Source organism: Atractosteus spatula, chromosome 9, assembly GCF_055471065.1.
Source record: "Atractosteus spatula isolate fAtrSpa1 chromosome 9, fAtrSpa1.hap1, whole genome shotgun sequence".
In the NCBI taxonomy this organism is placed as follows: Eukaryota; Metazoa; Chordata; class Actinopteri; order Semionotiformes; family Lepisosteidae; genus Atractosteus; species Atractosteus spatula.
Window position 1 is genome coordinate 10,164,976 of NC_142714.1, and position 20,792 is coordinate 10,185,767.

The 20,792-nt window shown below is 45.4% G+C and overlaps 1 protein-coding gene across 1 annotated transcript in view; it reads left to right on the plus strand.

Moving 5' to 3' along the window:
- slc35f4 (solute carrier family 35 member F4) overlaps positions 1-18,530 on the plus strand; it is a 40,346-nt gene extending 21,816 nt beyond the window's left edge. The window contains exons 2-7 of the mRNA XM_088925538.1: positions 13,059-13,359; positions 14,261-14,480; positions 15,078-15,203; positions 15,557-15,749; positions 16,316-16,405; positions 17,711-18,530. Of these exons, the coding sequence (XP_088781664.1) occupies positions 13,059-13,359; positions 14,261-14,480; positions 15,078-15,203; positions 15,557-15,749; positions 16,316-16,405; positions 17,711-17,952 (1,172 nt within the window). The 3' untranslated portion in view covers positions 17,953-18,530. The remainder of the gene's footprint in view (positions 1-13,058; positions 13,360-14,260; positions 14,481-15,077; positions 15,204-15,556; positions 15,750-16,315; positions 16,406-17,710) is intronic.
- The last annotated feature ends 2,262 nt before the right edge of the window (positions 18,531-20,792 follow it).

Sequence of the window (20,792 nt, forward strand, 5' to 3'; positions counted from 1 at the left end):
CCTTCGTGCCCACAGTTTCACTGTCTCGCCAGAACACTCAGCTCAGACCACAGGTGCTAGACTGGCGAGACTTTTTTCTCTAACCTGTTCCCCACCTCCTGGCCTTAAGCCTTGCCAACATCTGTGCACCAAGATCAGCACTCAGTTTTACTGTCAACCCCCTACCCTTACACACACACATTAATTCCTTCCTGGGACTTATTCTCTTCCTCCTCTTCCCCTTCTTTTTCTCCTGCCCACTTCCGTCTCCTCAAATAAACAAGGTGCAGCACAGGACTGACTTGAGGATTTCAGACAAGCTGGAATATTGTTTATGGTCTTTGTAGTGATGCCAACTTTCCCATTATTCCCCTAGTCGGAGGGGTAGTGTTACATGGACAGTATTGTGCAGCATTGAATATCTAACAGCATGGGTCTTTGTTCTAGCACTTTACATCTGTGATTTACATGAGAACACTACAGAGCAGTGGAGCACTGCATGTCCCTTCGCACCAAACATCAAGTCTCCCTGTGCCTTGGGTATAAACTCCAGCCCACACTCCCCCCATCACTGCGGTCTAAGACTGTGTAGGACACAGAACTACGTGCCTGGATATTGTAGTCTTAATGAAGTAAGAGCTGGGCTCATACCGTTCCATCAACATTTGTGCATTTTTATTGGCAAATTGATCATAGAGCACAATTGAACCACTGGCTTGGGAAGCAACAGACTGTCAATAAAGCAGAATCTAAACAGATTCTCCTGAGCTGTGCTGATCCACTCTCTAGTTCAATACTCCACAGGGAATCGCAGACGTGCGTGTTTCCTGCTGAGCCTCCCCAGGTTAATATCACAGGAACAGCGTGACACTGCAGATTTCAAAGGAAACAATAGGGGTTGAACTGGCTCCTTTCGGTTCATCCTGTTTCTGAGTCTCAGAGCGGAGCTGAAGTGTCTTTGTGAGAGCACCGCTCGCGAGCTGAAATCAAAGACTGGGCGAAAGGCACAGAGTTTTTTCCGAAACAAGTCTCATCCACTCTGATCTCTTCACATCAGATCCACCTCTGCTCTCCTCCATCCAGCTCCTCTCCTTCACCCCCTGTCGAAGTGTCCCGATGAGCTGCCACTCCGGGTGACGAGCCGGCACAGGCTGGCACTCTTTTCCACCTCGGACGCGGCTACACTGCTCTCCAGAGCTGTTTGTTGAGCGGGGACGTATTTCAGACTCCTTTGGGATCCCAGCTTGAAATGGAAAATGTGATGTGTGTATTTATGAAGATGTTGATCAGCACTGCTGTTCCTCCAGTGGGAGACAAGGTGGCTCAGTCAAGTGCTGTCTGAGCGTATCCTTAGGCTCCTCGATTTCCACCGTGTCCTGAGCAAACTCCTACTACTTCTTCCAGCCGTCCTGCTCATCAAAGCCCCTGTTCCCCGCTGCACTGCTGTCAAGTACTGGGCTGCCTTGTTCAAGAGTGTACTGTTGGCTTTCACTCAGAAGTATCTAGTCACATTAAAAAATAATCATGAATGAACCATCATTAACTATTGTTCCATTAAGTAGAGACTGATCAGAGTAGGAACAGGGTCTATATTACCCTGTGTCTATCATTCATATTGAGTTTGTAGAGCCTCACAAAAGCAATCCTATAAGCACATTATGTTCAGGTTTTGAGGTCTGACCACCATTTGCAGTACATAAGATGTAAAGTACAGGTTTTTATTCAAATGTATTTTCTGTATGTATTTGCAGATCAATTCTGTTTTAAATGCAGTATTGTGAGATATGCTAGAATCTTGATTGAAACCTCACTTTACCTCACGACTGCCTCTTTGAAAATTAACCTTCTATAGAAATTGCTCCTGAATGGAGGAGCAGAGGGTTGTGTGAAGGACTTGAGAAACAGCCCTGAACTCTAAAACGTGGACAGGAGAGGGGGCATTGCTTTCTACAATGTATATACACGTTTTTCTCAAGTGGTATGTCCGATTCCATGATATGGACTGGCCTGGAGTTTTCCAGCTATGTTCAATGTCCTAGCTATGTTCCCCAGGGCCTAAGTTTGTGTTTGTGTGTGTGGCTGTGGTGCCGAGTTTGTGAGCTCACACTTCTGTGCCTGTTCGAGCAGCAATCTGTGGACTGTAGCTAAATGCATTCCACTCCACAGTGTATCAGCTCTCCCGGCAGCATCATTAACTGTCTTCTGGATTCAGTGCATGTGGAGCGTGTTCTTTCCAACAGCAGGACGCCTCGGCAGCACTGCCCCCAGGGAAGCCCACAGCCTGCATGCTCACAGCCGCCTCTGATGAGATCACTGGGCCTCCAACACAACAACAGCACTCCTGTCCACAAGAGCAGGGGGCCTGCCTCCATCACACGGCAGGCACCGGGTAGAGTGTGTCTCAGCGATGTGGCTGGCAGTGGATATATCAACATATAATTCAGATTTATACTGAAGGAAACCTTCTGATCTCCCCCCAGAGATGGCCTTCAAGATCATTCGTGCCTAATTACGGGGAAAAACGACTCCTGTTAAAATTTCATGGACTGGAAAATGAAAGTTACAGTCTTTTCAGCAGTGCAGTGAAACGATAGTCTGTCAAATTAAAAAAGAATCTTTAATTTCCCTGTCATCAGGTAAAAATGGGAACAATAGTATGTGACGCAGCCCTGGATAGGAAGAAGGCTGAGGTCACGAAAAGGTTCATGTCATTCAAAGTTTCCTCATTGCTGCAGGTCAAGAACCAGTATCATCTTGAGATGAAATGTTGCAAACGCAATGCATCCCACAGCGAAAACCGGCAGACTTCCATTGCTTTTTACACCCCTGTGTTTGGGAATTATGTTTTAAAATCCATGGAAAAGGTGTACACCAATGCAGTTTTGTGGGTGGTTTTATCTAAAGCAACTTCAGGTAGTGCTTTAAAAAAAGAAAAGGCTGACGCGTTCAGTTTTCCGAGAGACTTGCGGGAGACCCACACTACTGCACATTACAGTGTCTGAGCGTAAGGTGCCGCTGGCTGCAGTCGAGCCAGTCTGCTCTCTGACAGAACTGGAGGGCTGTATCCACGCTGCCTGACCACAGCACTAGAAATACGCAGGATCAGGAGAAACCTTGAAGTATTGGAGAAGTGTCACAGAGGAGGGGGGAGAGAGAGAGAGCTGTCTGCACAGTGCAATTAGCAGAGACACCTCGGTTAGCTTCCAAACAAAACAGGAGAAGGCTGAGCTAGCGTGGGGAAACGAGAGAGAGAGAGTGGGAGGGAGCGATTGTGGGAGAGAAAGCGAGGACGAGAGCCCTGAGTGAAGAATCGGAGCCCTGCCGCACTCGGGCTCCATCTCCCTGGGAGACAGCACTGCCCTGGCCGAAGCATGCAAGATCAGCAGTAAGCGGCGCCGACTTCGCGGAGCACTCCAGGAGCACAGCCAGGGCAGCGAGGCGAGAGGAGAGCGCCGGCTCACAGGGATGCCCAGCGTCCGCGGGAACCGCTGACTGTGGCACTGAGGTGACGGCAGCCAGGCTGATCGCCAGCCAGCTGAAAACCAGCCGAGGCGACCGCCAGGGAGGAGGGGAGCTTTTGAATTGTTTTGCCTACCGGAGGATGAAGAAACATTCTGCCAGAGTGGCTCCTCTCAGCTCCTACAACGCCTCTGTCCTGACCTGCCCTGTCTCCGAAGGTAAAACTCCCCCACGCGGGGCTGTGCTGAGTCGGCATGTGTGTGCCTCCCCGTGTACACACCGGGTGTGCATGTGCATGTTTGTCACGGTGTGAGGGTGCAGAGAGAGGCTGGGCTGTGCCACCCGCTGTGGCCCTGGTTCATGAAGTAAGGTCTACTTTCTGAGCCGTGAGACTAGGGCTTGTAGTGAGTGTGTTTTTTGCTTGGAGTTGTCAATGCAGTGGAGTGCAGATGTGCTTGTGTGTGTGCTGAAGTGTGTGTTTATGCTTGATGGCTTCATTGCCTTTGTGTGCTATTTTGCTTGTCAAAAACATGCTTTCGGTTAGCTTTAATTTAAGCCATAAACCAGGCTTCTACTATATAGACTTCCAGAGATATTACAAAATGTTTGAGGGGACATTCCAGGTGGAAATTGACTGAGGTCTCATTGGGTTAAGTGCATCTCTAAAAGTACAAAAAATACTGATTACTATATCCTCCTGTGCACATTTCTTTTTCCAAAGCAGTTTACAAAAGTGGTTGTCATTTAGGAAATTAAACCATTTCAGGCAGACGTTTTTTCTTTATAGAACACTTGTCAATGAATGTTTGAAGAGTAAAGATTTCAGGTGATTAAATTGATATTTGGAGAACTGACACTCCTCCTGTTTAATGACACTGTGGGACAGAGACAATGCCTGCAACTCTTCGCTTTGTGCTGCCATCCTTGTAAAGGATGTAAAGGAGTCCTTGCTGTGATTGTGGGCTCTCAGATTCCCTGGGCTCTCACCATGCTGCAATGTTTTGCTCCCCTGCTGGCAGAAGACATAACTGCAGTCGAAGTTGTCGCTCCAGGTAGAAGTGTGCTCTGTTGCAGTTGTGTTCATGTAAATAAGTGGCCAAAGGTCCAAAAAAAAGAGGTTGATCAGAACTGAACTGCAAATCTTTCAAAAGTAGCCTTTGTTTTGTGTAGTTGTTGGCTGATTGTGTTGGCTGAGTTGTTTGTGTCTTATTTATAAAATAAGCTACAATACTGCTACCTCACTCTTAGTCATAGAGTGTATAACACAGTGCACTCCAATGTACAGGCCATCTACTTGTGAATTTGAGAATTGTGACATGCACATAAATGGCAAGTTCACATGGAAGTACATATCCTGTTGCCTGCCTTTGACCAGACATGCTGACCTCTTTCTCTCCTGCAGCGGTACATCTAAAACTCATCTAGCTGCCCACCAGTGCCCCCTGTGGCTGCCCCACACTCAGTCCTAGCCCTGCACAGGCCACACACTGTGAAAAGAGGCAGATGGCTCAGCAAAGTCTGATAGTCTTCCTGCCTCCTGTTCTAGTAAAAGGCTCGTAGTGGGGAGCTGAGTCTAATAATATTTGCAGGTACAAACATGATTTCTGATCCCAAATCTAAAGAGAAAAGCTTAAACCATTAAATAGCAAGTAAAGAGCAAGTAATAGGAAAGCAGAGTGAAGTTGTAGCTGAAACATGGAGAGGTAAGACATACTGTGGGAAACCATGTAAAAAAGCAAATTAAAAGACTGACATTAGCTCAGTGACTTCATGGGAAAATGCCAAAACACTATGAAAATGTGTACCTTTGCTTTCGTGCCTGTGCCTTAACAACAACATGGAGATGACACTTCTACTTGAAGACCAGTAAACCATGCTTTTACCTAAGTACTGGCTGCTGGACTGTAGTCTCCATTTAAATGTGAATAAGATTAAGTACCTAGAATTAGGCAGCATGCACCTCCCCCATTACTCTTTTCTTCTGAAACACACTGTCCAGCTTAATGACTAATTGCTGAAGACCTCCATTAAGATATTCACATTGCATTTCCAATTATGTACTCTTCATTCTCTGCAGTCTATCTGCTTTGCTAGCATAATGTTCTGATAGTTCCATACTGTATCTATCACAAGTAAACACAGTATGTATAGAATTTTGATTTCTTAATTTTTTAGTAATTTAAAGTCCCACTCAGTGCCGGGCAGAGCAATATAGTCTCTTTCATTGCTTGGATAGAGACTCACAGACTGTACTGTAATGAGATACAATTGGTTTGAAAATACAACTTCCAGGCCAAAGGAAATAATCTTTCTTCTTTCTTCTCTAAAGCTGGAACGGCCGTCTTCAAATGCAGAGAAGAGTTCTGAGCAAAATGCTTAACAGGGTCGTGCACTCTGACCTCTCGTGTACAGATGTTATTAATGTAGCTGCCAATAGTTCTTTGTTTGGGATGGGGAATAGCCCAGCGCAGCCTGAGCTAGGAAAAAGGCTTGCCTTGACGTGATTTGGCAGTGTGCAGAGATTGATTTCTTATCCTTGCCCGAGCAAGGCTGATGCAGTCAGCTCTCGAGGGTGAAAAACAGCTCAGTTTTTCAGGGCCTCGGGGTCGAGTGACACTCTCCCCTTCCTTGAGTCATGCGGGTCCTTCCTCAGACCGGAGACAGGCAGCAGGCTTCCCAAACTCAACACAATCCATGTGTTCTCACTGGCAGAATGAGCCTAACAGAAATAGTCATGCTTGAGTGACAATGCTAGATACTTGATTTTCTCCTTGTGGCCAGTCAGCACTTCTTTTTTTTTGTCAGCATCCTGCTGGCTGTTCTGTTTTATATATACATGGTCTGTTTAGGTCACACTGTAGTTGTTCATTGCCTGTTGCGGTTCTTTGTTCTCTGTTGTGGTGCTTTGGCGGTATGATCATGGACCGGTCATGCCAGTAGAGCCCTTTGAACTGCACAACAATAAACCGATTGGGTTGGAAGTTGTACAATGCGGAGATTAGAGCCGAAAGGACTGGGAGAGATCTCATTTTTACAGCTGGGAAGTGGGCTACTGCGTAGAACTTGAGAGCAGGATGAGGTCAGGTTAACAACAGTGCAGACCAGATCTTTGTCGTTGTTCTAAAGATAAAGCACATGCTGTTTACTGAGTTTGCAATTGTTGACAGGTTAAAAAATATATATTATATAGTGTATTATATTTTTCCTCTATCAGCTTTTACATGGCGCTGTTTATGACAGTTATTAGAGGGGGGGTCTGTATGAGTACAGTTTCCTCTTGGCAGAGGAGCAATCCTGCTGCAGTGACTGGGGAGGTGCCGTTTACTCTCACTAAGGAAGATCTGAGCACCCTGGGCTTGTTCATCATCGGAAACACAAATTAGCCTGATTAGATTTCGCCAGCTTAAGGGATGATCTTTCCCTGTTGCGTGTCCCCGTCCCTACTCGAAATCGGATAAAATCAGCCCTGGGAAAAGGGAAGGAGGAAGTCAGATCTGTCTTGCTCGGTCGTATCTGGCTCAGCAGCCAAGTCCACTCATGGGGGGATAAACACTCTGCAGAGTAGAAAGACGATTAGAGATGATATTAGTAGCTGTATATTCATGGCTGGTGTATACCTTTTCATTGCTGTGATGGACCTGGAAGTACTTTACCAGATTGCAGACAATGCATTATGGACAGTGCTTGTTGTACAGACCTGAGCCAGATTGTCACAGTGTGTTTTGTACATCACAAAACCACCAATAGCTTTATGAACCCTTCATTTCAACTTAAGCATCCAGTAACAAGAGGATGCATTTCAAATTACATTAGAATATCCCATTTCCCTTTTTGTATTTCTGTCAACTGTTTAATAGCTGTTGTGAATATGACTTCACTTTTGAACGTGTCTTAAACAGTGCTGTGCTGCTTGCAAGTTTAAAGTGTGGTGAAGTTTTCTACAGAACCCCCTTTTACGTTTTTACTAATCTGTAAAAAATGTTAGCCTACTCACAGGAGCAGCAAATCTGTCTACACATTTCCAGTCAAACGCAACAAAAGAACCTTTAGGAAGACAAAGAAAGCAACAGGTAGATTCAGCTACATCGTGTTTCATAAGCTGGAATTGTATTATAAAATGTTTTTAATGGCAATGTTCCCCTTACAGTTTTTACATTTTTCTTTTGGAATGATGATTTTTTTACTTTTATCCCTCCTCCTCCCAATTCAAATAATCGTCAGTCATTACCAATCCATATGTTGTACTGTTACAGCATTTGTACCAGCATCAAGTGGCGAGGATATCTTGGATTTCCTCCAGAATATGTGCTGTTATAACTAAGTAAAACTGATGTCCCGTCCGGATCATTGCAATCCACCTGCTCCTGAAACGATCAGTGGTCATTCTAGGGACCCAACTGCAAACTCACCCAGGTGTAGACGCAGGTTCTGTTGTGTCAACATACAGTACACGTGTCTTTGGTTTTCTGCTTGAGTATCTGCTCTTTTGCAGAGGAGTAAGAATCTTGTTAGTCATTCCATCTGAGGTTGGCGTGTCATGAAGACAATCAGTTATAGTATTCACACTACATGCATTACCAAGGTCATGCTAGTAATAAGTAATGCAAAGATTTTTGATATTACAGATATGAGTGGTTTCCTGACACACATACACGCAAAATTAAATTTGTATGAAAAAGCTGCACTGTCTACTGTGTGTGGCCAGGATACATTATTTAAATTCATATTTGGTTAGCTAATAGGAACAGAGCATCCATGTGAAACCTCCATAGACATGGAGAGAACTTGCAAACTCAGCACAGACTCCACCCCAGCCCAGAATTCACCTCGGACCCTAGTCCACGGCTCACTGTGCCTCACACTGACACAATGAGCACGTACTGTGTACTTCTTAGCTAATCGATAGTGGGTGCACTATTTTTTATGTGCTGTTAGCATGAGGGTTGAAGTCGCACAACGAGGTCTGGTGTCACAGCAAAAATGAAGAGTGGAAAAACAGGCCAATTTCAATCAAGAAGACTGAGTTATGTTAGTAATGCAGGTGAAATAGTGTCCACTCATTTCCTCCACGTGGTGAAGAAGACTCTGGTCTTCCTTCTGTCTCAGTGAACCCCGCATCCAGTTTCCCAGGTCCTGAGAGACAGAGCTGTACATGAAACTGACCTGGCCAACCCCTTCCTCCAAAAAAGACAACCCCACAAGTTTTCATTTTGCTGCAACAGCTTCTCTGACCTATTAAAGCTTGAGTTCAAATATAGTCCATTGAAGTCCCATTGAGAAGAGAACACTGTGAACTGTTTCCATGTCTTCTGAAGAGCAGACAAGGGACCCTGAGAGATTAATTGGTAAAGTTTTTAAATATCCAGACCTTTTATTTCATATTAGAGTGTACGCACAGGCGTGCTGGCTAGTGCTTGTAGGAGCATTTCGAATTGCAAGTGATTTTTTCATACTGCGCCTGATTTTCTTTTTTTCTTTTGGGCACAGCCACGTCATTTCCTCAGGAGCCACGTCCAGTTCCCCACTCATTCCTCCATTTTGCACTTCTAGTGATGAAATGCAGTTTCCAACAGATGTTCAGGAGGGATGATGGAAACCATGTTCTCTTTCATTTCTGCTGCCCTAACCTGTAGTCATCCCTGACGTCATTACCCAGAAGCCTCTCTTTTCACATTCTTCCCATGCACCCTTCCTCCGCCGCATGTCCACCTGTGCAGCTCCCCCCGGGCTCACTCCCCTCTCTACAAGGGGCTCCCAGCCTCCTCATCCAGGGGCCAGGCGGCTGGCCTTCAGCCAGGCAGGTTAAATCTGACCTTCCCATGCCTAAGCATGCAGTACACATTTCCAAAACGCATTTAATCCTTGAGTGTGGTTATTCCTCAGGAATCAATGCCACATTGGTGTGGGAGAGAAATGAGAGAGACGAGTTTTGGACGTACAGCTCGCTATTTGGGCCTTTTCAGTCTACCATGCAGATGTTCAGACTGAGGTGACAAATCATTTGGGTATTAAATTCACTCTTGAGCGGGGGATTATATCATAACCCTTCCGCTATCTATCTTCAGGTGTCCTTACCACATTTTACAGGAGTGCTATTGAGAGTGTGCTCACATGTAGTATTACAGTGTGGTTTGGCAGCAGCTCGTTGTCTGACCGGAAGGCGTCACTGGCGGTGATCAGGTCAGCCCAGTCCATCGCTGGAGTACAGCTCCCCTCTGTTGTGGACATTTTTACAACTCGCTGTCTCAGGAAGGCTGAAAGTGTCGCTAAGGATACCAGTCATCCTGGCTCCTCACTTTTCTCCCCCCTTCCCGCTGGTAAGCGTTATAGGAGCATAAAGTCACGAACTTCCAGACTCAGAGACAGTTTCTTCCCAGAAGCTGTCAGATTACTGAACTCTACCACTGGTTCACACAGATGTGTTTTTTTAAGCTGTATGTTATTTAACTTGTTGTTGTTGCTACTGCTGTTCTGTACTAATGTTTTCAGTGATTCCTTTAATGGTTTTATATTGGAGCATACTTGCAAATAAGCATTTCATTGCACTTGCGCATATGACAATAAACTGAACTGAACTCATCTCACACCTGGCCTCTGGCTGCTTCGTCAGTAGTAAAAGGAACGTTGTGGTGGTTTTGAAATAATGAAGTCTTCCTCAAATGATGTTCCCAAATGGGTAATTAATGAAGAATTAAGAAGCTTGAGACAAGTGGACAGAAATCCCGGTGGTGTCTTAAAGTGACTGGCATGCGGACAGTCTGGTACACGACTGAGGCTGGAAGGGTAACGCAGGGCCAGTTGCCCGAGGTCGTGATGCCAGGGGGAAAGTGCTGAGCTCGTTGGCACAGCGGACAAGCACATTTCATTCTTTATTCCTGCTCTGGTGTAAATTGATCGGCGCTGGAAGCTCGCTGTAATGGATCCCTGCTCTCGGTAAAAAAACTACCTCCCCCTCCTCTCAGGGTGACTGCGCTTTTATGAACCCCCTCTCCCCCCCCTTTCCTTGCACCCCCACTGCAGGCCAGAGTCCTGCCAAAACATTTCACTTTGCCAGCCAAAAAAGAAAAGAAGAAAAAAATGAAATCCTTACTTTTCTTTTTGGCCATTCAAAATGTAGTGTGTGGCTCCTAAGGTACCCTATGCATTATGGGTCAGCTCCCAAATCTCCAGCCTGCTTCTGTTCCACATAGTGCTTACTCAGCCACTAATTCCAAGCTACGAAACAGAAAAGACTGAACTTGCAAAATACTCATACGCATGCAATAGGCTGAGCTTCCCAGCACTGCAGCTCTCTTCTGCACATCCTGAACCCTCTGGTTTTGACAGGAGAAACTTGACTATTTATATCCACATTTAGTATTTGCCTGTAGGATTTTCATTCGAAGTGCACATTTTTCAAATTCTCGATATAATCAATGGACATCCCAGGCATCCTCATTCAATAGATAGGATACAAAACGTCTCTCGCTAGCTTCTTTCCTTAACAGAATGAATGTATTTTAGCTTTTTGATAGGTACTGTTATCAGTATGCTAGATTACTGTGTAAGACACCATTAATATTAACAGTAAAGCCTATCTGGGGCACAGTAAACACATTTTTAGGAGCCTGATAAGGTCTTACTCTTAAGTCAGAGAAGAGCAAACTCGAAGATCGAGCTCTCTCTGAACAATTCATTTGCAAGGGAATGAGGTTACAATTCAGCGTCTTAGTAGGGTAAGAGTAATTGCACGTCAGACTTTAAGCCTCAGTTTGTCCCTGACACTGAGTGCTGTGCACCACTTTTATACAGCACTCTATCAAAGAGGCCTTCCATTACAGTAGGACATAATAAGAGTAAACTTGAAATATGAAATATAATGCATAATAGATAGATAGATACTTTATTGATCCTGTGAGGGAAATTGCAGTGCAACAGCAGCTTAACACAGACAACACAGCCACAGTGTAACGACTGATACAATAATAATAATAATAATAATAATAATAATACAATACAATACAATCAGTACAGTGAGGGGTGCACTAAAAGAGTTAGTCACAGTCCAGGACACACAAAGAACAAACTAGAACAGAACAGTACGCAGAAAAATCTTATTGCACGTATTAATATAAATATAGATGTAAATATAGATATAAATATAAATATAAATGTATTGCACGGGTCCCTGGCATATATTGCAGAATGAAGAAAGAGCGACTGTAGTGAAGTTTCAAATACCGTGTGTCAAAAGCAAACTAACATTGTCCAAAAGTAGCAGTTTAGCACCCATCAACAGGGGATCTTACTAGCACTTACTAGCTGAAAAAAGAACCCCAACATCCAAGCTCTGACACCTTCTACGGATATAAAGATTGCTGAGTGAATAGGGTGAGAGTCTAGAGTACGCTTCAGGCATACCTGAGCATCTTTACTGTAGGAATCTATTTAGATACCATGATATTGACTCATAATGCCGAGAGGAGTGAACGGAGGCCCCAAAACAGACCCCTGTCAGACACCACAAGATTCTGAACAGATCTGAACAAAAGCAGATGGCAGCCAAACAAGAGCTCATCCAGACAGGTACAGGTATTTTCAGATGATTCCATGATCCTTAGTTTCAAACCCTGCTGTTATATCTGGGAGAAGATATAACTATATATATAAACTCAAGGCTGTCATTGTCAGCAGCAGTGCAAAATGAATGACTACACTAGTGTATTTCTGTGCATTGGGTCACCTGGAATTGGCATCTGCTGTAATTTAATGTCTTATGACCTGGTTAATTAATACCTTTTCAAGACCCTTATAGAATTAAAGAAGATAATAAAAGACAGTTGAGAATGTCAGTATATTATTGCATCTGTGGGTTTGTGTTTAATTGTGAAGTACACGTGCACACAATGTATTTTGGATTTTCAAGGTTCTGTTCACCAGTAAGAGTAATAATTCTTGCCTGGGAGAGGTCCTTTATCGCTTTTCCTGTGTACTGAATGCAATACCATTCCAAACATTCCAAAGTCCAATGAAAATAAGCTATTTAAATTAAATAAAACAGTTTTGCATTTGATGAGAGCCAACAGATACAACCAGAAAATGTGGAAAGGAATTCTCTTTTCTCTCACTAGATGAATCAGTTTCTTTAATTTCTTCCTACAAAGTGATGCTTAACGAATGCAAATCTTTATATATTCAGTTTTAAGTGTTATTCACTCAGTGTTATTCATGCCATAGCAGAAAACACAATAATTATTTCCTGCAGCTGTAGAACACTATGTGTCAGGGCACAGCGAAGGGCTTCTTAGTCCTGATAATTCTTACTTTAGTGTCTGCTGTGTTTATTTCTAGCTGATTGAACCCTCACTTAAATAAACAATAAGCTTTTTTATTTGTTTTCGTGCATTTAAATAGTTGGAGATCTCAAATTATGTCATTGAAATATGAAGTAGCATGAAAATCATCAACTTTTTAGAATCCACATCTGTAAAAAAGGTATTATTAAGCAAACTGCCAGTCCAATTTAGAGCTGAATTATCTGCTGAAGACCTCTGTTGGAATGTTGGAAACACTGTTAGACACAAGGTGCACCAGTGAGTCAGTGGAATAGTCTTGTCCCTTCTGTCTCCTTGTCCTTGCAGGAGAGGAAGGATCAGAGTCTCATGCAGACACACCGGGCAGCGAGGGCAGTGAGACACGCTCACAGTGCCAGTCCTGCACCAGCACGGCCCTCAGGGTGCTGGGAGGGCTGCTGTTGGTGCTGTCAGTGTCCTCCTCCTGGGTGGGCACAACTCAGGTGGTCAAGCTCACCTTCCAGTCCTTCTCCTGCCCCTTCTTCATGACCTGGTTCAGTACCAACTGGAACATCCTCTTCTTCCCCATCTACTATTCCGGACACCTGGTCACTGCACGCCAGAAGCAGACCCCCATCCAGAAATTCAGGTGGGTTCTTGGGTGGGACGCAGGATTGGAGACAAAGTATCTCTCAATGCTACAACACAGTGATCTCGTGATCATACATAATTATACAGTGAAGTGGTTAATGAAAACTCAGGAGTAATGATGGCAATCAAGGTCCAACCTGTGCTACATTAACTCCTCATCCCCCAAGCTGTCACTTGCCAAAATGCTATTAAAGCCATCTATAAGCTCCTGTCTCTTCTTTCTGCATCCTTTCTCTGCCCCATCACCTTTACAACTCCCCTTGGTGAACTCCTCTCTCTGCAAGCGGGTCCTAATTCCTCATCCCACAGCCAGGTGGTTGGCTCTCAGCCAAGCAGGTTAAGTCAACGTTTCTCAGGCTTGATGCCTCAATAAACATTCCCATATGTACTTTCTTACTGGGTGTTGTCATTCCTTGTAAACCCAGCTGAATAGGATTTACATGTTCTGCGGTATGCTTAGGTCTCCACAAATGCATGTGACTTTTGTTTTTTAATATGCTGTCTTCAAGTCAGATGTGCTGAAGGAGATGTGAGAAGGATAATGAGAGTAGGTGTTAGGCCCATGCGGATTATTTCAGTTGTTAACGAAGGATTTCCAAAGACTGAACAGTGTGGTTGGCTCACGACTATCTGTGCTAACCTGTTGATCCCCTGGCAGATTCGTGGACCAGAGACGAAAGGCAGAGAAGAAAAATTCAGCAGACTGTTGGTTTAATACAAAAATATTGCATGCTGACTTCAGCAGACCTGGTGGGTTATATCCTGATGCTCTGATTGAATTCCCACTGCAAATCCAGGAAGCAGGCCTACGTCCATGTTCATACTGGTTGTACATCCGTGACTATGAGGACTGCCCTGTCCGGCTTTCTGTCCCTCTCGCCTTCGTCTTCTCTTTGCAGAGAGTGCAGCCGCATTTTTGGAGAGGATGGCTTAACCCTGAAGCTATTCCTGAAGCGCACAGCTCCCTTCTCCATCCTGTGGACACTCACTAACTACCTGTACCTCCTGGCCCTGCGCAAGCTCACTGCCACTGATGTCTCCGCTCTCTACTGCTGCCACAAAGCCTTTGTCTTCCTGCTGTCCTGGATTGTCCTCAAGGACCGGTTCATGGGGGTGCGGGTATGCTGGTTTTGTAACGCTATGGCCTGTGTGGCCGTTCCCCCTGCTACAGTGGTGTGTTCATGACGTGTGGCATTCCTGGAGGCTCCCCGCTTTCCAATGGGGCTGTGTGTCAGTGAAAACAGGGCTAGGGATGTTAAGCACCTGGTTCAGTGACAGACAAGGAGTTGGGTCCCTGGGTGAGGGGCATTTGGCTGTAAGTGAAAGAGGAAGTAGAGTCTGGGCTAGTGAAGGCTGACAGTAAGGATGAGCGAGTGTTACGAGGGGGAGAGAGGCCCCTTTCTGCATGCTGACCATCATTCACTAAATGTTTATAATCCCACAAGGCTATGTTGTCCAGAGAGTCTCATTAAGAGAGGATGAAAGGACCATTATAACATGCAGTCATTGCTGTATTCCCTCTTCCTCAGGCAATGTGGGCTGATTAGCTGGAGTTCAAGACAAATAATAGGAGATGGGAAGCCTGTTGTGACCCTGTGGTGCAAGCAGTGCAGAGATCTACCCCTGCCTGCATGACTGTGCTGTAGTATATCATGTGGTCCCTCACTCTAGATTCTACTGCTTTCCCATGGTGCTCTGTGCCTCTCCTCCCTGCAGATAGTGGCTGCTATCATGGCAATCACAGGCATTGTGATGATGGCATATGCAGATGGCTTCCATGGCGATTCCATCATAGGCGTCGCCTTTGCTGTAGGCTCCGCCTCTACATCAGCTCTCTATAAGGTGAGTTGATCTAATTGACAGCCCATGTATTTTGAATGACATTCACTTTTAAAGGCAGGAACAACTGTTGCACAAATGCTGGTAGGTTAACAATATCACTTTTGAAATCGAGGCAGGAATTAAATATTTGAAGTACTGCTCTTTAACTGTGCATGTCAGATGTAGTCAAGATTGAACTTGTGAAGGAATAGGCTTGAGCTATCTGGTCCAAAGCTGTCTGGTACAAAGTATTATTTATAAAATGAGGTCAAAGTTAAAATGAAATAAAATTGTTGTTGAAAATGTATTTGGTGCATTCGACTTGTTGAATGTGTAGAGTCTTTGCTAGAAGTACTACATTCATGTGTTTTCAGGTGCTGTTCAAGATGTTCGTGGGCAGTGCCAACCTAGGCGAGGCTGCGCACTTCTTCTCCACTTTGGGATTCTTCAACCTCATCTTCATCTCCTGCACGCCCGTCATCCTCTTCTTCACCAAGGTGGAGCACTGGGGGTCGCTGTCGGCCCTGCCCTGGGGCTATCTGTGTGGCGTAGCTGGGCTCTGGCTGGGTGAGGACACGTGCGCGCTGAGAGGGGCTGTGGCAGCGTGTGTGAGAGAGCCTCAGGGCCAACGAGAGTATCAGATTGACTCCTCGCAGGAGATTCACTGACAAAGGCCAACCCGCTGGACCACTGACATCGCATCTCCGTGGGTCTCATGCTCCTGCCTTTCCCAGTTATATCTGCTTTCCACAGACTCACTGGGAAAGGACAAGAGCAGAGCTGACAGAAATCATGGCATGACAGGTGTGTTCGGTTGCAAAAGGAGTGTTAGCTCACTTTTCATGAGGGGCAGGTGCTTTTGCCCTACATGGTGACACCTGGGTGCCTTGGTGCATATGAGTGAGTCTCTTTCTGCAGTGTGATTGAATGTGCACATGCAATCTGTGAAGAGATTTGCTGTACTATTTTTGCATTAGTGTTCAAATCAGGATGCATGTTTAAGTGAAGACTTCCCCCACCCCACCTCACCCTAGCCGACTTCACCTAAACATCTTCTGAATAGGATTAATTTTAACTCTGACCCGTCTGATCCTCTTCCACACTGCTTTTCTCTTTATCACACTCCTGAACAGCGTTCAACATCCTGGTGAATGTGGGAGTGGTCCTCACCTACCCCATCCTCATTTCCATCGGGACCCTGCTCAGCGTACCGGGGAACGCAGGTAGGCTCGCTGCATCTGAGTGGACATGAGATGAATGGATACAGGGGCCAGCACATTGCACAGCAAGCCAGCTTGGCTCTCACAGTGACAAAGAGATTGCACACTGCCTGCACATCAAAAATGTGTCGTTTGCCAATTAATAAAAAATGTGTTCAGAGCTACTCAGAAGTAAATACCCAGCTTGCAACTGAAACAGTCTGTTGACTAAAAACTGTCTTCCTGTTTTGGTCTATGTGCACTTTTCCTTCAAAGCTTCTCTGCAGTTTAAATCGTAGAGGAATTCTTCCTACCTTGAACAGAATGATGTGAAAACTGCTTTGTGCATATCTGATCTCCACAGTATCACCTTCCTGTCGGAGATTTCACTGCACCAGATGTGTACATGTCATCCACGCTGCTGAAGAGGATAAGGGGTAGTGCTTCCATTCCCATCCATCTATTAATTTTCCTGCATTTACATTCTAGACGTTTTCCTGTTTACCAAATGGGTTTTGCTGCAGGATAGAAGCAGCATACTTCCTACCTATATCCCACGTATCCTACTTCTATAATCCTATTTTTTATATTACTCCCATTTCTCACCTTTCAGCTGTTTTTTGGGTCAGATCTCAGAATGTACAGTAGGAAGTAACAGAAGTCTTCCACATACCCCAGGCAGCTTTACATAAACATCTTCAGAGCAGGATCCATTTCAAACGCTGATCCAACTAGAGGCTCTACTGCCATGGAAATCTGAAAATCCTGAAGAAATATCCGAAACTCTTCTGTGGCAGCCTAGCTTTGACGATTGCTTTCAAGATACATTTTAGTGGAAACAGATGCTTGTGTATTTTATTATATTAAGGAACATAAGAATGGTTAAAAACAAGAGCAGACCTTTTGGCCTATCTAGACCAATTGGTAATTAGTAGTGAATAGCTAATGGCCTGAGGATCATCATCCAATTGTTTCTTCGCAGAGTCCAAGGTATCGTCTTCAATATCAAGGTAGTCTGTTCCATACTCCCACCACCCTTATGAAAATATTTCACAGCACATTAATTTCGCAGGGTTTTGAATGAATGAACACCACATGTACAAATGCCAAATGCAGGGGATGTCTCCATTGTTCTTGGGTTTGCTGCAGTAGGTATGGCTGTGCATCTGGCAGGAATACTGTATTACGTGTGCCAGCTGCTGTGAGGATGACAGGACAGCAGGCATGTTTCCGGAACTGCTGATAACACATTTCTGACTTACTGTTTTGGAGCGGCGCGCTGGTACAGATCTGACGTTAAGCTATGCGGCTGCCTGTGTCTTTGCGCAGCGGTGGATGTGCTGAAGCACGAGGTGATCTTCAGCGTGGTGCGCCTGGCCGCCACCTCCATCATCTGCCTGGGCTTCCTGCTGCTGCTGCTGCCCGAGGAGTGGGACTCCGTCACGCTGCGCTTCCTCGCCACCTTCGCCGAGAAGAAGGGCGAGGAGCACGGGGAGGAGCTGACCGAGTCCAGCGTGCACACCCGCAGCCGCAGCCGCGCCAACGGCGCCGTCTCCATCCCGCTGGCATGACCCCCGTCCCCCGACCCCCGCCCCCGCATGCCCCGGGCGCATCGCTGCCTGCCCCGCCAGGCGTGCACGCTCTCTGCCTCTGCCCGGCGCAGGGGAGAGGGAACGGGACTCTTCTGTTCGGCGCCGCACGGGAGGCGGCTCCACTTGTTAATGTCCAGAACCGGAACAAAACGGAAAAAAAAAACCTTGCTTGGCTCCAACAAAATCTAAGTTCCCTTAAATATGTTTTTAAGCACTGAGTAAGCTGCAATAGCTGTCTTTAAGGGAACGACACGAGCCTGTGGGCTGTTTACTTGGAAGGAAAGGAGATTTTCGCCATTCTTTCGCCTCCTTTTCCTGCCTTGTCCTCCCCCAATCCCAGCATCCCCTCCCAGCACCAGGGACTGTATTCTGTGAATATAAACATTGGCAGGGCCGGTATGGCCCTATCTTACCTGTATTTACGCATTCAGAAAGTATATCTATAGGGAAAAGAGACAGTTTAAACTTTATTTAGTATTATTATATACAGGAATGGGTGTAAAATACATTATGCTGAATAAAGATTTTTCTTTTTTTAATAAAAGGAAAATTATCCTCAGTATTTTGTTTTCTGTTTTGCTTGTTTAAACCCTGCTTTCCAGAGAGCTATTTTGAGATTTATGAAAGTACTAGATCTGCTCTCATTTTGCAGATCTTTGAAGTGAAACCATGAACAGGTTCTCAATTAGGGAAACAAGAGCCTGAGTGGCAGCAATAGATGATATGCTGTGTGGTATTTGCGTGCTGTCATTCACTGCTTTTCCATCAGATAACTGCTTTTAGAAACGTCATTCCTTAAGATTTTTCTGCAGCAGAAATTCCAAAACCAGAGTTTGCCCAAGCCAAGGAGCTAAAATACTTCATGAAACCAAAAAGAGCCAAAGAATATGGAAAAAGGGTTGAAAGGGCAGGATGGGAAACCACGAATAAGGGAAACAGATGGGTGTTGTTTTTTTTAAAGTTCCAAACATTGCCATCCCAAGGACTTAAGAAACACATCTGAAACCACAAGCTCTCACCTCACAGATCTGAGAGAAACCATGAACAGGTTCCTACTGGATTGCTGCAGTCACCGTTTTGGGAGTTCATTTTCGATGAAAACCTTGTACAAATAAACATAAGAGAATATTTGAACATTGAAACAAATGGTGTCTGAAGCCGCTGTGGACCTTGGCCGGTGCATGAGAGACTTGTGACAGTGAAGGACCCAGTAGGTGCCGTTATGTAAATCTGTCCTCCTGTATGATTAAACAGCTGTGAAATGTACCACAAGCCTGCATTGCCAGGGCTCCAGCAGTTTTGTAACTGACACACACAGGCAGTCAAACACAGACTGTTCGTGACAGCCAGTCCGATGGGGCAAAATCGACTTGGAGGATACGCGTGGTAATGACTAGTGTGCTGAGAAATGTGTTTTCTAATGAAGCGTTTGCTGAAGTGACAGATTTGGAGAAACTAGCAGTGCTGCTTCATTAAATCAGAGCTGGGGGGGGGGTGATTTGGGCAGGAGGCAGAGGGAGGTAAATTATAATTTCTTCTCTTCTACATTCCTGAGGAACACACAAAATGCCCATGGTCCTTCTATTATCTTAAGTCATAATGAGGTTGTTTGAGGGTTGTAGTCCCTTGTTTTACTACAATTGTTTTACCTAAATGGGCATGCACTCACATACTGCTCAATTATCAATCAAAATAGCTCAATTGATCACGTCTTGTTTGATAGATGAGGCTCTCTTCAATCAATTGAGACTGCCTGTGATGCTGGAAGGAAGTAACCACCCATATATGGATGATACAGCCTCCTCTGTCAAACGTGTTGCTTTATGGGCTACAATCAGAACCGAAAGGGGGGCCCACACATGCTGTTCAAAACAAATCGAGCAAAGTCTTATCCGTCAAACATCAGCCAATTTCCGATGTTCCTATACTGAGCTGTCTGGGCACGAGCAAGCAGATGCTTGTATGGAAATAACCTGGCTCTGTGTGTCAAGGGTTCATCAGTTGCTCACACAAACCTGGTGACTTGTCTGGCCTGTGTCTCCATTCCAGTTGAACAGAGCCTGGACCTCTGACTAGACGGGGCCCAAGAGGTTTCTTCTCCGTGGGGTAGGGGGTGAGAGTAGCTCTCGCAAGATAGGCATGCCTGGGGTCAAGGGATGGACTGGGGACCCCTTTGGATTTTCCTCCCTAATTGAACCAAATCAAGTTCCAGGGGGAACACTTGGTGATTGTGGAAGGCTACCTGAAAAGCTGACAGAGCTACCTGGGGGTGCAGCTCCGCTCTGTCATGAACAGGTCATGCTTCCAGCTGGCAGCCCTGGCAGAAAACCACACACACTCACCAGGGTGCACCCCTTCTCTGCACTCTCCTAGCACTGAGCAAGCAGGCTGATCTGCGCTCCCTGTTGCTCCACACTCTGTACACATGGCTGGGCAGCAGGAGGGGAGCGCACAGAAGAGGGTGGGTGCATGTCTGGGTACTTTAAGGCATTCAATTGTTAACTCGGCGTGGTTACAGTCTAACCTGTGGGGAGGGAGTTGCCATGGAAACCCAGCTCACTGGGGTGAGGAAAAGACGATAACAAAAAGAGAGAGACGTACAGTATATACTTGTTTGACCACAAAAAACGTAGGTGACAATAATTAATCCTCCAGTAGTATATCTACATGCCCTGGACGAGAGTGTTTCGGGGCAGACTGAGGTGACTGGGTGTGAACAGGACAGACAGACTCACAGACTGGCAGGCAGAGGGTCTTGAGGACACCCCACAATCTGTGGCCAACGGACTTTCCTGGCACAGTCCTTCTGTTTCCTGTTA